Source organism: Cryptomeria japonica, chromosome 6, assembly GCF_030272615.1.
Source record: "Cryptomeria japonica chromosome 6, Sugi_1.0, whole genome shotgun sequence".
Classification (NCBI taxonomy): domain Eukaryota; kingdom Viridiplantae; phylum Streptophyta; class Pinopsida; order Cupressales; family Cupressaceae; genus Cryptomeria; species Cryptomeria japonica.
The window spans coordinates 226,946,422-226,960,412 of NC_081410.1; the positions used below are offsets into that span (position 1 = coordinate 226,946,422).

The 13,991-nt window shown below is 34.1% G+C and overlaps 1 protein-coding gene across 1 annotated transcript; it reads left to right on the forward strand.

The window, feature by feature from the left end:
- Window positions 1-1,779: 1,779 nt before the first annotated feature.
- On the forward strand, window positions 1,780-9,974 carry LOC131071447 (NADP-dependent malic enzyme). Its single transcript, XM_058007284.2, has 19 exons — window positions 1,780-2,165; window positions 3,188-3,308; window positions 3,605-3,679; window positions 4,151-4,302; window positions 4,403-4,508; window positions 4,888-4,953; window positions 5,832-5,927; window positions 6,025-6,096; window positions 6,419-6,502; window positions 6,698-6,796; window positions 7,522-7,569; window positions 7,670-7,723; window positions 7,962-8,060; window positions 8,206-8,295; window positions 8,490-8,567; window positions 8,802-8,876; window positions 9,175-9,265; window positions 9,357-9,485; window positions 9,672-9,974. Exons 1-19 carry the CDS (start codon window positions 2,014-2,016, stop codon window positions 9,758-9,760), a joined length of 1,776 nt encoding a protein of 591 aa, XP_057863267.1. The 5' UTR covers window positions 1,780-2,013; the 3' UTR covers window positions 9,761-9,974.
- Window positions 9,975-13,991: the final 4,017 nt, after the last annotated feature.

Sequence of the window (13,991 nt, forward strand, 5' to 3'; positions counted from 1 at the left end):
TATTTCTAAGGTATTGTTATGTTGCCGAAATTGTTCTCGAAATCTCAGTTTTAGCTACTCCTAAAGAGCATTGGCTATGTGCATTGTATTGTAACCATTGTTGTTGAATAATACAATTGAGTCTGGCTTTTGGAGTGTGGGTTTTTTCCCGAAAGGGTTTTCCCACGTAAATTTGGTGTTGTGGTTTTATTGGTGAAATATGATTTTATGTGTTTATCTAATTTGCAATTGTTTAAAAGTTTGTAAGAAACTTTTACATCACCTCTCCTGTTAGATTTAGCATTTGGAAACATTTTTTTACACTTAGGCTTCCTTTCACATTCAAGGTGAAGCATTAAATATGTCAATAAAGATTATAGCTAAATCGACTTATAATGACCAATAAGAACTTGTAATTGAGCAAGACACATATCTATTCTCCAACTATATTTTATCAATTCAATCAACTCAATATAACATATAATTCAATCATAAGAAACATCAAGACAAATGATGAGTTATCACATAGGTGAGTATTACACTACCACCTAAGGATGAGAAATTTCTCACCTATTTCACTTATGCATATGTTTAAATAGGACAACCCTAAATTTTATTATAGATAATGTAAATTAGGAAAACCTAATCTCTATCCAAACAATTAAGATTCAAGCTTCATCCAAATGGTATATGAGGATGTCACTCCTAAGGAGAGGATTTGGTGCAACTTAAATTTGATGATTGTGTGATTATATTTTAGCTTATAGTCATTAAATATAACAAAAAATTTAAAAACTTACACAAAAAAAAAATATACATTTATTTTTGTATGTTTCTTCCTCTAACCAAGTACCATTCCAATGTGGGAAGGACAATGTTTAATAAATAATTATCATACCAAGTTTTCTTGAATGGCGGTGCTAGCCATCAAATTTAATCTAGGAAGTCATTGACATTCATAATTTTAATATGATTTCCAACCTTTTCATGTAGATGAGGATTTTGTGGTGAGAGAAGCAATGCTCAGTTTTTAGGTGTATTTGATTTGATTGAAAAGATATTTTTGTAGAAGCCTCTCAAATGAGTTTTTTTGCCTTTTTTTTTTTTTCTCTCATGACATAAGAGAAAAGGAAGGGTTGAGTAAACAAGTATATCCATCTACAACTATTCAACCAAAATGTAATTGTAACATCATCTCAAATTTGATATAAAAACATAAAATATTAAAAAATCAAATATAAAATGAAAAAGTAATTGTGACTAATTGAAAACAAAAGAATTTACCAAACCTACAATTTGTATGACCATAACTCTAAAATATAATCCAATTTTTATATGAGACTGCAAGTTGAAGTTTGACCAACATAAAGAATTATAACAATTAATATACCAACTAAAAAAATATTTTATTGTGAAAAGAAAAATATAAAAACAATTAAATAACATTTTTAATAGACGACAAGTTTTCCATGTTTTTTGGGGAATTGAAAGGCCACAGAAACTTAAAAAACAGGAAAAAAAATGGAACCGGCAGCAATTTATCTTAGATTTTCGTGGTTTAATAATCGACGTACACGTGTGTGCCACCAAACTATCGAATCTACAGTTGGCAGGGAAGACATCTAGTGGACGTCACTGTGAAGAGGTATCATATAATATCCAGTGCATCTAGCTAGTGTGCCACGTGTTGTCTGTTTTCAAAACAATGAAAGCTACCTTCTCATACCAAAATACAAAACAAGTGGTTTACTGCAGTTGATTAAGCGTACAGTCACCATCCCACCTTATAAAACTAGAGTCACTCTTATCGACTTTGAAGGATTCAAGCATTAACAATTACTCTTTTTTTATGATCATTCTTATCCACTTTAGTCTTTGAAGAATCCAAGCATACATAGTTACAACTTTTTGTTACCTTTTTTAGTAGGGAATCAAGGATTTGTAAAGTGGAGAGGAGGAGGCAGAGTGCAGCTTGATCAGTAGGGGCTGACTGTGTAGTGTTTAAGTGCTTAAATTGGGTATCTGTATTTTGTAATGGAGAGCCAATTGAAGGAGGTGAGGAATGGACCTGGTGTGCTGGACTTGGATCCCAAGTCCACAGTGGGAGGTGGTGTCCAAGATATCTATGGAGAAGATACTGCCACTCAAAACCAGATCATCACTCCTTGGAGTGTCACAGTTGCCAGGTAACTTCATCATCACTTTTCTTGCTGCTAACAGACTCTTAGCTTGATTTTCAATTGGCATGGATGGGCAGATTATAGATTTATGAAAGAGTTTTGTGGGTTTGCTTGCTTAGCTAGTTGTGGCGGTGTCTGTCTTTTGCTCTGGCTTACAATTTGATTGTCGGTATTAAGTTTCCACAGTTCAGGATCGTTTCTGGATTCTGCTGTGTATGTTTGTCATCCACATTTTGGATTATACTTAGTGATTATCATTAGGAAGAAGTAAAAAACTTTCTGATGATGGATCAGTAGCCTCATTATTACAATTTGATTGCATAAGTGATGTGATATTGTAATTTCAAAAACAAAATATTAGAAGAGGGAGACTTTCAAGGTCAGAGAGTTGTGAATTGAAGAGCTGATTGTGCTTGGACATCATGTGCTCTGCATGGCCTTAAATCATGTCTGTTTCATCATTGATGCTATTGATCACAAAATTACACCTCATTAACAGTGGTTCCTAACGAATTCAAAAGTTGAGAGATGATCAGGAGCTGGCGTAGGAAATCTAATTTAAGATACTGAATTGAAGATTTGAGAATCGAAGACTTGAAATTTCATCAGTCGATAGATTATTCTTCAGATCACACTACATGATTGATGATAAGCCAGATTTGAGAATTGTTAAAAATTTAAAGATCTTGAATTTGCTCATCTCTTCATACATCTTATTACATACATGCAATCAAATTAGAAGGAACAGAGTTGGTTTGTAGAAATTGAGGAGAATCTTCATTTTCAATTGTTAGCTAACCCTCACACTCTGACATTGTTACTTTCCGAATGGTGAAATAGTTATGGGCTGGCCGGTGATCAATTAAAAGGATAAAGGATCTAGTGAAATCAAATACTCAGGATAAAAGTAGCTAATAAGTTGTTGACTGTTCTCTCTTTTAGATCTCATACATGTTTTGTAATCTAAACTCTAAAACCTACAAGCCTGAACATCATTCATCTTGTTGGTTGTTTTTTCATGGAAGCAGTGGATGTTCATTACTGCGAGATCCCACCTATAACAAAGGATTGGCGTTTACTGAGAAAGAGAGAGAGACTCACTACCTGCGGGGTCTTTTACCACCAGTTTTTGCGTCACAAGATCTTCAAGTAATTTCCTCTGTACTTTAAATAGCTCTGTTTTTCTGTTCTCTTAATGAATGTTTTTCTATGGAAGTGGCAGAAGTAAATCCTTTGCGTTTTTATTCAGATGTTTTGAGCTGTTATTGTATCCCAGCAAACCTTAGAAAGAAATACAAGTGAACAGTGAAATTCAAGAGAAGATTAGTGGCATTTTTTTAATGGATGTTACAGCATTTATGAAAATTGTATCTCCTACATGTGGTTTGTCTTTATTTATAGTAAAAATCAGATTGGTTACTGTACTCATTGTCTCTTTTCTACAGGCAAAGAAGATCATGAATAATATTCGTCAATATCAAGCTCCTTTACAGAAATACATGGCAATGATGGACCTTGAGGTACACCCTTTGAAATTTTAGATTCTTGTTGACAAACTAAAATATGTTCTGTGCACTTTTTTTCTTCATTGTATCTGCTTAAAACACCACATTTGAACATTTTTAAGGTCCTCAATAGACAACTGCAGATTGTATTCTAATTGGGCATAATGCATTAGGTAGGAGAAGCAAGTAATCGCAGGTATAGAGAGAGTTCCTCTAGATAAGGATATAAACTGCAAGTTAAATGTTACAATGATTTGATTGTAGGATATTTAAATGTGTTTCAAATTTAAATTTGAGTCTTACATTTCTTGAATCGAGAAGACCTGTTATAAACATTTATTCTATAACCTACTGCATGTTCTCTCTTTAAGTCTTGTAATGTATTAAATGCACAACCTCTTACTGTGCTTAATATTGTTGGTTGAGAGAAGCCCATGAAGTGGGATACCAACTAAATATATGGTGATATAATCTTTCTAATGACAGGAAAGGAATGAAAGATTGTTTTACAAACTCTTAGTAGACCATGTGGAAGAGTTACTTCCCATAGTTTATACTCCAACTGTTGGTGAAGCCTGTCAAAAATATGGATCAATCTTTAGACGCCCACAGGGTCTTTATATCAGCTTGAAAGAGAAGTATGCTTATTATCTCCTTGTTCCCATTTTGTTCATCCCTTGAGTGACCTTTCCTTTATCAAAATTTTGCAATGTAATATGTAATGGCATTCATTGGCAGAGGCAAGATTCTAGAAGTCTTGAAGAACTGGTATGAGAAGAATATTGAGGTTATTGTTGTTACTGATGGTGAACGCATTTTGGGACTTGGGGATCTTGGTTGCCAGGTAACTTAAGAATTATAATATGCTACATCATGTTTTTGTGTTCAGTACAAATTGAAGTTTTGTATATGCTTCAGCATTTTTTATGGGTATGGTGCAAATTGAGATTTATTACTTTCTACCGATATCTATCAATGAGTGGACCTAATGGATGTCTTTATTTTCTTTCTCCGTGTCTTTCTTCTTTTTGGTCACAGAGATTAGAAGAAAGTCATAAGAGTCAAACCATTTATAGGAAAATATTGAATGTTTGCATTATTTTTTTGTTGTTTCAGACTTTACCATCTTCTTTCTATTTACATTTTTCGCATTTCTATATTAGTATATTCATTCTATGTCCATCCTGTATCTCACAATCCTTATTCTTTTGGTCTACTGGCAGGGTATGGGCATACCTGTTGGGAAATTAGCTTTGTACACTGCACTTGGTGGTGTTCATCCTTCAGCGGTATGTTGAAGCTTATCTAGTATTTGGTTATATTTCCATTTTATATCAGTAGGTTGATTTTTACAATATGGAAATAAGAATGTTTAGCTGCGCCTCTTGTTCACAAAGTGTGATTATTGATATGAATTATGTAACTTACAACAAGGTCCCATGTGGTTGGTCAGTTAATTTTGTATTGATATGAATTATGTAACTTACAACAAGGTCCCATGTGGTTGGTCAGTTAATTTTGTTTAGCAGCCATTGCCCAATTTTTTAAGAGCCTTTTTTGGAGTTAGTGGTACCATGCTGTTTTTATTTTATGCTAATATAAGCAGTTGTGAAATTTATAAAAGGAGAAGGAAATACGTTCAGCCATGTGGCACATTTTTCATTAGACAGTGGCTGCATATTTTTGGCCCCACTATTCATATGCATTTCACTTTTAATCCTAAGAGTTAGTGGTACCATGCTGTTTTTATTTTATGCTAATATAAGCAGTTGTGAAATTTATAAAAGGAGAAGGAAATATGTTCAGCCATGTGGCACATTTTTCATTAGACAGTGGCTGCATATTTTCGGGCCCCACTATTCATATACATTTCACTTTTAATCCTAAACTGTACAGCTCCACCCTTATAGAAAAAGATTCCAAATTATCCTTTATGCCTGATTAAAAATTTACACAAAAAAAATAAGCAGCATACTTAGTTAAGCAGCTGCATGAGACCACCATGTTATATGTTATCATGTATATTCAAGAACTTCCTTGGATATGGTTCACTTATGAGTATATGACTGACTGAAGATGTTATCATAGTCAATATTGCATGTCTTTTGTCTTGTAAATTGTTTTGTGTTCTTATTTCTCGATCACTACCATGCTTGTATCTGAACAGTGTCTTCCAGTTACAATTGACGTGGGAACCAACAATGAGGAGCTGTTAAATGATGAATTTTACATTGGACTGCGGCAAAAGCGTATTACTGGCCAGGTTTCCTTTTCATTGATACACAATATACATGTTTAATTACTTATTCAACTAGGAATGACATATCATGAAGCTAATAGTCGAATTTTCTGCCTTGCAGGAATATTATGACCTCCTTGATGAGTTCATGTCTGCTGTCAAGCAAAACTATGGAGAGAAAGTCCTGGTCCAGGTTGGGTTTTGGAAAATCAATTCCTCTGTCAAGTTGATTTGATGGCTGCTAATATTGTTGCATTGCCATGTGTATAAGCATATGTTCTTGATGTAGCATTATTCTTAAGTTTTCTATTGTTTTGTTCACTTTTCCTGTAATCTATACGACCAAAATTCTTGACTGTCATGCCAACAAAGCAGGAAAACCGGAAATTTGTACATCACCAAAACATTTCCTGTAATTTTATAAATGAATTTGACTTGCACTATAGTTTTCAATCTGCTCGGAAAAACCATATAATATGAATTTTGAAATAATGAACTTTACATTCTGATTCCAGTTTGAAGACTTTGCTAATCACAACGCCTTCGAATTGCTAGCAAAGTATAGGACAACTCATCTGGCTTTTAATGATGATATCCAGGTATGTTTGCAATGTGGTATATCTGTGATTCTGTAGTGCAACCTGTGAAAAAAAAATAGTCTTCTTCAGTCTGAAAAATATTTCAAGTACTGTCTGTGATCTACTTATTGTTATGATTATACCAATTATATCTGTGTTCGAATTTATGAATTTGATTTGGCAACTTCTAATCAAGGATATATTGAAGCATTGCAGGGTACAGCTGCAGTGGTGCTTGCAGGGTTGGTTGCGTCGTTAAAGGTGACTGGTGGAACATTGGCTGATCATACCTTTCTTTTCCTTGGAGCTGGAGAGGTAAATTACTCTGGCCATTTAAGAAGATATGATCAAGATAGGGTGGTGACTGTATTCTCATTTATCATCTAAAATTTTATCTCCAAGCCATGACAACCACCATAAAAACTGTTTACTGTATCATTGTTTTTTTCAAATTTAAGTGTGTTGTATATGTCCCCTAAAGTTGAAACTTTGTGGTGAGATTACCCACCTGCACAGTCTACTGCAATAGAGTTTTATTAAGACTGATGTTAAATAATGTGCTTTTAAAATAAATAATTATTAGAACTTAAGGAAACCGCAACATTAAGACACCAAGTGTCACTTATCTCGGTTAACATTTGTTAATGAATTGTACTTTATTGATTGGGGTTCTCCCTTTTCACACACTTCTTGCATTTTCCATATTCTCAATTTCCTTCAGCTTTCTTTCCTGAACCATGATACATGACCTTTTGGAAATTTTATTGTTTCTTTCTGTGCACCAAATGTAATACATGCTCTGAATCATTTTTATAGTTTAATCACAATGAACTAAACCCAAGGTAGATGCTCTTGGCTAGTAATTCTTGTTATATCATAGTTAAGCCTAGAAATCCTATATCGACTATACATCTGGTTTTTTCTTAATTTAAACCATCCACAAATTACAAGTGTCCAGATATATTCCAAATTTTTGTAATCATAAATGTGTTTGGTTCCAAAAAGTTCTCATGACAGACTGTGGGGTAATATTTGTGCAGGCAGGAACAGGTATTGCAGAACTGATAGCACTTGAAATGACAAAACAGGCACGGTTTTACAAATGCTATCTCTTTCAGAAGTTTTTCTTGTTTTCCCTGGGAAAAAACTCAAAAGGGTCTTTATAGTAATATCTGTCTACATTTTCAGAGTAAAAAGACACTGGAGGAGGCTCGTGAGAAGATATGGTTGGTGGACTCAAGGGTATAGTACTTTATCCTACTCAGTTGGAATCCAATTGCTTCTTATGAGTAAACAATGCATGCTAATATTTTTCACACCTTCATTCTTTGGGTTATATCTGATAATCAGCAAATATAAGTCATACACTTTAAAATAATTTTGATGCAAACACAACAATCCATCAGGTTGGGGTTTTGAAGCTTTAGTTTGTAGAAACTAAACTAGCTGTGTTTTAAGGCAACTTGAATGTGTCTCACAGGGACTCGTAGTGAAGTCAAGAATGGAATCCCTACAACAATTCAAGAAGCCATGGGCACATGAGCATGAACCGCACAAAGAACTCTTGGATGCTGTGAAGGTTTGATTTTGAGATATAAAACATGCTTTTTGAATGGTTATTTATGGAATTAGTCCCCCCCCCCTTGTTGTAGACTTTCATATAATGCAGAGCATCATGTAAGACTGATTTCAATAACCAACTCTAAACTTAATGTATTATTCAGGCAATCAAGCCAACTGTATTGATTGGTACATCAGGGGTTGGAAAAACATTCACAAAAGAAGTAATTGAGGCTGTTTCCTCTTTTAATGAGGTAGACACGTGTTTTTCCTATTACCACTTCATAACTGTAAAAAACAACATAATTTGTTGATATTTCTTGTCAGCTTACCCTTTCATGCTCATTTCTGCCTTAACTTCTTAGTCAAATATTTCATTTGGCTGAGTGAGAAGTACATTTGTAGATTAAGGAAGGCTAGTGGTGCTTATGTGAAATTGATTTTGCAGAAACCTATTATTTTGGCTCTCTCTAATCCAACTAGCCAGTCTGAGTGTACTGCAGAGGAGGCTTACACTTGGACTCAGGTATTGAATTACTTTAATCTGCAATTGTGAAGAATATTCTTGAGTTAATTCTGATCTTTTGACATCAATATGCAAGAGCCTGTATCGGGCACATTCATTTTCATTAATGTTGAGGCAAATGAATGAAATGCCAATGGCAGTTACAGTTAGGCTTTTAGGATCACTACTTGATTTCTGCTCTAAAAGAATAATTCTCTTTATGATGAACTGTTTTAACTATCCACTATTCTGCAGGGGCGTGCAATCTTTGCAAGTGGAAGTCCATTTGATCCCGTAACTCTGAATGGGAAGACTTTTACTCCTGGACAGGTTATATTCATCTTTACATCACACCATCAAAGAATCCTAGAACAGTGTCTTCTTATTTCCTGATTATATATGCATTATTACTGAACACTATTCTTTACATAACTTGAGGCTCTCCTACTAGATACAATTAGATGATCAGGATAATAATATTTTGCTAACAAAGCTCAGTTCTTAATCTGTTGTTCAAGAACCTTATAAGTATCCAAGTTATTTGATAGAAATTCAGGAAATGATAAGGAGCATCTAAAGGGTTTCTCTGAGTACTCACACCTCCCTGGTTCCCTTTTCTGTTTCACAGTCCAACAATGCATACATTTTCCCTGGCTTTGGCTTAGGAGTGGTCATGTCAGGTTCGATCCGCGTACATGATCAGATGATGCTGGCAGCTGGTAGGGCCTAAAGCTAAATTATTTTTTAAATAAAACTTCTTAGATGGAACTGTATTAAGATTTTTTACATTTGAATTATGCTTGTGAACAGCTGAGGCTTTAGCTAATCAAGTCACTGAAGAGCATCTTGGAAAAGGGCTTATCTACCCACCATTCCGAAGTATCAGAAAGATTTCGGCTCATATTGCAGCAGCAGTTGCAACAAAGGCATATGAACTTGGTATGTGGAGTACTTAATCTTATTTTTCTATGAAAAGACAACTGAACGTGGTGGTGCTTTTTTTAAACTGGATTTGGTTCAGGGACATTACTTTTGTGTGAAAAATGTAGTCTGAATATTGATCTTTCTTCTAAGTTCACATTTTTTTTAAGCACAGCTAATGAAATGTTTCATGTCCTACTTCAGGATTAGCTACGCGCCTCCCACGTCCTGCAAATTTGATAGCATTTGCTGAAAGTTGCATGTACAGTCCAGTTTACAGGTCTTACAGATGAAGACAGAATCGGTTTTATTGTGTGAATACAAGTGCTTTCTCTATAAACATTAATGGAGTCTGCCTAGCTCTGAATTTAATAAGGGCCCTTTGGATCACGGCAGATCTAAATAATCCAGTGTTTCTGTCTAGAGACTAAATTGTATGTATAATAGATTATGCATGTGCTTTTCAGAAATTTCAATTTTTTATAGTTATCATCGAAATATTCTTTATTTGCTTTGAAAGATCAATTTTACTACAAAGTGTTCCTAGGTCCATCAGCAAACAATATCTCCAACCAGAAAAAAATGCAATCTAAGAAATGATATCGCCATAAGCTTGAGTTGGTCGATTAGAAACAAGAACACTAGTGAGTAGTGATAAATGAAAATCAGTATAACTTAGCATTAAAGTATTGTACACATTTTAGTAAGTGGATGGTTGTCTGCATATTGATGAGTCCAAAAAATCATGAAATTGAAAAGTATAACAACTATTAGGAAAGCGGAAATCAATAAACTTATTATAAAGACCGCAAGTGTGGCTCACACAATTTTGGTGAAATAGTTACTTTTCAAGTCTTGGTTTTTAAAAACAGAAACATCAGCTTAGACTAGTACTCCAATACTAATGAACAGCAAAAGTTGAATCTATGATACACAGAGGTCTGTCTCTTGCCCTTTTGCATGCATACTCATACATATGTTGCTCAAACTTCGCTCACCACTATTGTGTATGAGTTGGATGTAGGACATCACACACGTTGCAGTTGTGTGGCCTACATATGGATAGATTACTAATGGAACAAGGATAGATAATTAGATCGCTTACTTTGTGAGGAGGGAGTGTTAATTAGATGGCGAATGATTGTGTGGCTTGATGTTGGCATTGGACTGTGAGGGTGAGCTCTAGCAAACCTTGAAGAGGTGTTATAGTAATCCTTGTGAGAGTAATTGCATCATTAGCATGGATTAAGTTAAGTTCTTGTTGAGCATTGATGAGGAAGGCATTTAGTTGTTAGTCTTCTTCTATTTCAATTAACTCTTAGAGATGGACGAACTCTCTTACTTGTTGCCTATTGTTTTCTTCTTAAATTTGTTTTTAAATAAGAGCTTTGTTCTTATGTTTTTTCTTGGTCTATTACTTCTAAGTAAGTAGAGTTTGTTTTAAGCTTGTTTTGGATGGTTTCTACACAATTCTCTTTAAACCCAAGACACATGAGCCTGATTGGTAGAGAGGAAATAGATATACCTTGTCCTAGTGTACTATATGTGTTTTGCATTTGACTTGCTTTGTGCTTGTTTGTTTGTAGGTTCTGGTTTTGCTTGGTTTGTCTTGTTTGCTCGCTCTGTTTTTTAGTTGTTCCCCATGGCTTGTTAGCATGGTCTTTGAGTGCTTGATGTTTAAAAAGAGATTAAACTAATGAATGTACAATGTGAGAAATAAACAAGTAATTTGTGTTTTTGTTTTCTCAAAATAGAAATGAGATCTAATTAACTAATTGAATGTAACATGAATGATTCTAAAATGCAATGTAGTCATATTTTTTATTTTGATTTGATTTGTTGATTACATTGTCTTGTTAGGAAAGACTTATTGTTTGTTGTCATGTCTTGTTAGCAAAGGCCTTGTAAAATGAATTAAAAGTGATTATGATGAAATGACAATAAAACTTGTAATCTAATCTACACTAATCTAATATATAGTAAAGGAAATATTCGTATTTAATTAATGTTGAATATACAAGATAGTGATGGAGTGTCATAAATCTAGGTAAGATGAAAGATAACTTCTCTATTCTATTTGCAATTCTAATCTTATGTTTTCAAAACAAACTATTAACATTTTTTAAGAAAATGAATAAAAGCTTTACCCCTAGGAGATTGAGAACCCTAGATGTTGACGAGATGTTCATGACATGCATGTCCTCAAAGATTCAACTTTTTATAATCTTTTCCCTTCTCTAGGCTAGGGTAGTTTGCTTGATAGAAGAAGTATGGGAAGACATTGGCTTGCTTGATGAAAGAAGTATAGGAAGATGAGAAACTAAGAAAAGAGGGAAATGGTTGTGTACTATATTGTAGTAAAAGAAGCCTTGAAGTTGCAAAATCCCTATGGGAAGAGCCTAGATATTGTACAAAGCATGACCACTACAAAGAATGTATTGAATTTGTCTTGGAAAGCTCAAAGTTGACCTAATATATTCAAACACCTATGATGACAGGAAGAAAAACAAAAAAAATATACCAATGAACAATAAAAAATCATTTGAAATCTCATGGGGTGTATAAATAGGCCCAAAGTCATTATTAGGGGGAACTCGAGTTAATAGAAGTAGGTGAAGTTAGAACTGAGTTAGGCTTGAGACTAGGCGTAAAAATGTTGGAGAAATGATTAGAATTTAATTTTTTTTGTACTAATAAAAAACACCAAGGTTTAGCATTTTACCACAGTGTCATCCCTTTTGCTAGTAGGGGTCACCTCTTTTGCCCAAGAAAGATCCTAGGAAACCTTAAGAATGATTGAGTGACCTCAAGAACACTCAAGTGACCCCACTATTTGAAAGGTGAATTTGTAATGTTGAACGAGTGAAAGGGTGCACAAGTCGTGCAAGGCAAAAGGCTAAGGTGTATGAAACATAAGCAAGGGGGGTCCTAGAAGGTGAGAAGATACTTCTATCAAAGTTGACAAAAATGAGAGAGAGTCAAATTCATTCCATGCTAGTTGTGAGATGAAACATTGAATCATAATGGACTAACATGTATGCTCATGTAGTTTTAGGCACTTAGACATTTTCCACCTTGGGTATAATTTTTCAGATGACAGGTACTAGTAGGTAATATTTCATAAATAAATAATAAAAATCATGAGTTTTGAATGATAATGGAGGACTCAAGGAAATGATCACAAGTGGACATTGTTAAGAATGACTCTAAAAATCTAAACAATAAAAAAAAATAGTCGTTACAAAATAAGGTGTTATCCAATCTTGTAAAGTGGGCCCACATTTAAAAGCACAACAATTCTTCATGAAAGCCTCAAACTTCCCATGGTTCTCATCCCAATGCAACCCTATAATTTCTAAAGGAACCAAGGTTAGTGAATGCAAAGGAAATCTAAAAAATACACAAAGATATGGATACAAAAATATTTCCTTCACAATCCTAATTGTTGTCTAAAAGGATTTCGTCCCTCTAGAAAGGAACATATGCCATATAGATTTTAATGTTAGAAAGCTCAAGAAGACCCCTAAGAATGGTTCATAGATTTTAGTTCAAGCTTGAAATTTTAGATTCCTTTATTAGCTCTCATGTATCAAAACTCATGGATATAACACTAATAGGTAAGTTCTAGAAATTATATCCTCATAAAACACTTCTTTCAAAATAGGTCTTTAAAAACTAGGGACTCCTTTAAAAAAAAATCTCTTATAGAAAAAGATTTCTTCATTGTTCAATTTTCCATTAAAGAAGAAAGGGAGAAGGTCTTAAGTATTAGGACTTGGTTCTTAAATGGGGTAGGGTTGTTCTCACAACGATGAAAATCAAACTTTGAGCCTTTCTTGTCATTCATCTATTTCTCTCTTATATAACTTCATCTTAAAGGCCATGTTGGCTACAAGGAGCCAAACATTTTAGATTTCTTGGGTAATTTGATTGGGAAATTCTAGTCTCATTACTTGGAAACTTTTAACAACCTAGATAAGAATGTGAGAACTAGTGTTTTAATAGGTGCCACCAAGTGCTTTTCCTCTCCTATCTATCTTAAAACTAGCACATGTATTTGAAATCAATCTCTTTTCTATGAAGGGACCCTCCTTCTGCCCCCCTCCCCTGCCCCCCTTCCCCCTTTCTCTCTCTCTTTCACTCTCATCCCCCCTCTCTCCCTATTGCAAATATAATGTATGTTCCTATTGGTAATGAAGCCTCCTTATCTTCTTGATTAAGAGGTTTTGTTTTAATCATGTTTTGATCCTTGTAAGTGGATGCATAGTTGATTTGGAGCTATCACTTCTTTATTGAGATTTTTATTTCACAAACATCATTTGCTACATGACTACTAATAGGCTTCATTTACAACACAAATGTATGCAAAAAAAAATAGAACAAGATTATTCCTAATTGACCTTCCATACCTCTTCAACATACCCATTACACACCAAGATGTGATTGCTAGCATAATTTTAAAAAAATAAAAAACAATTCTATAAATAATTTTTATTATAATTTTTTTAAAACTTCAAAATATTC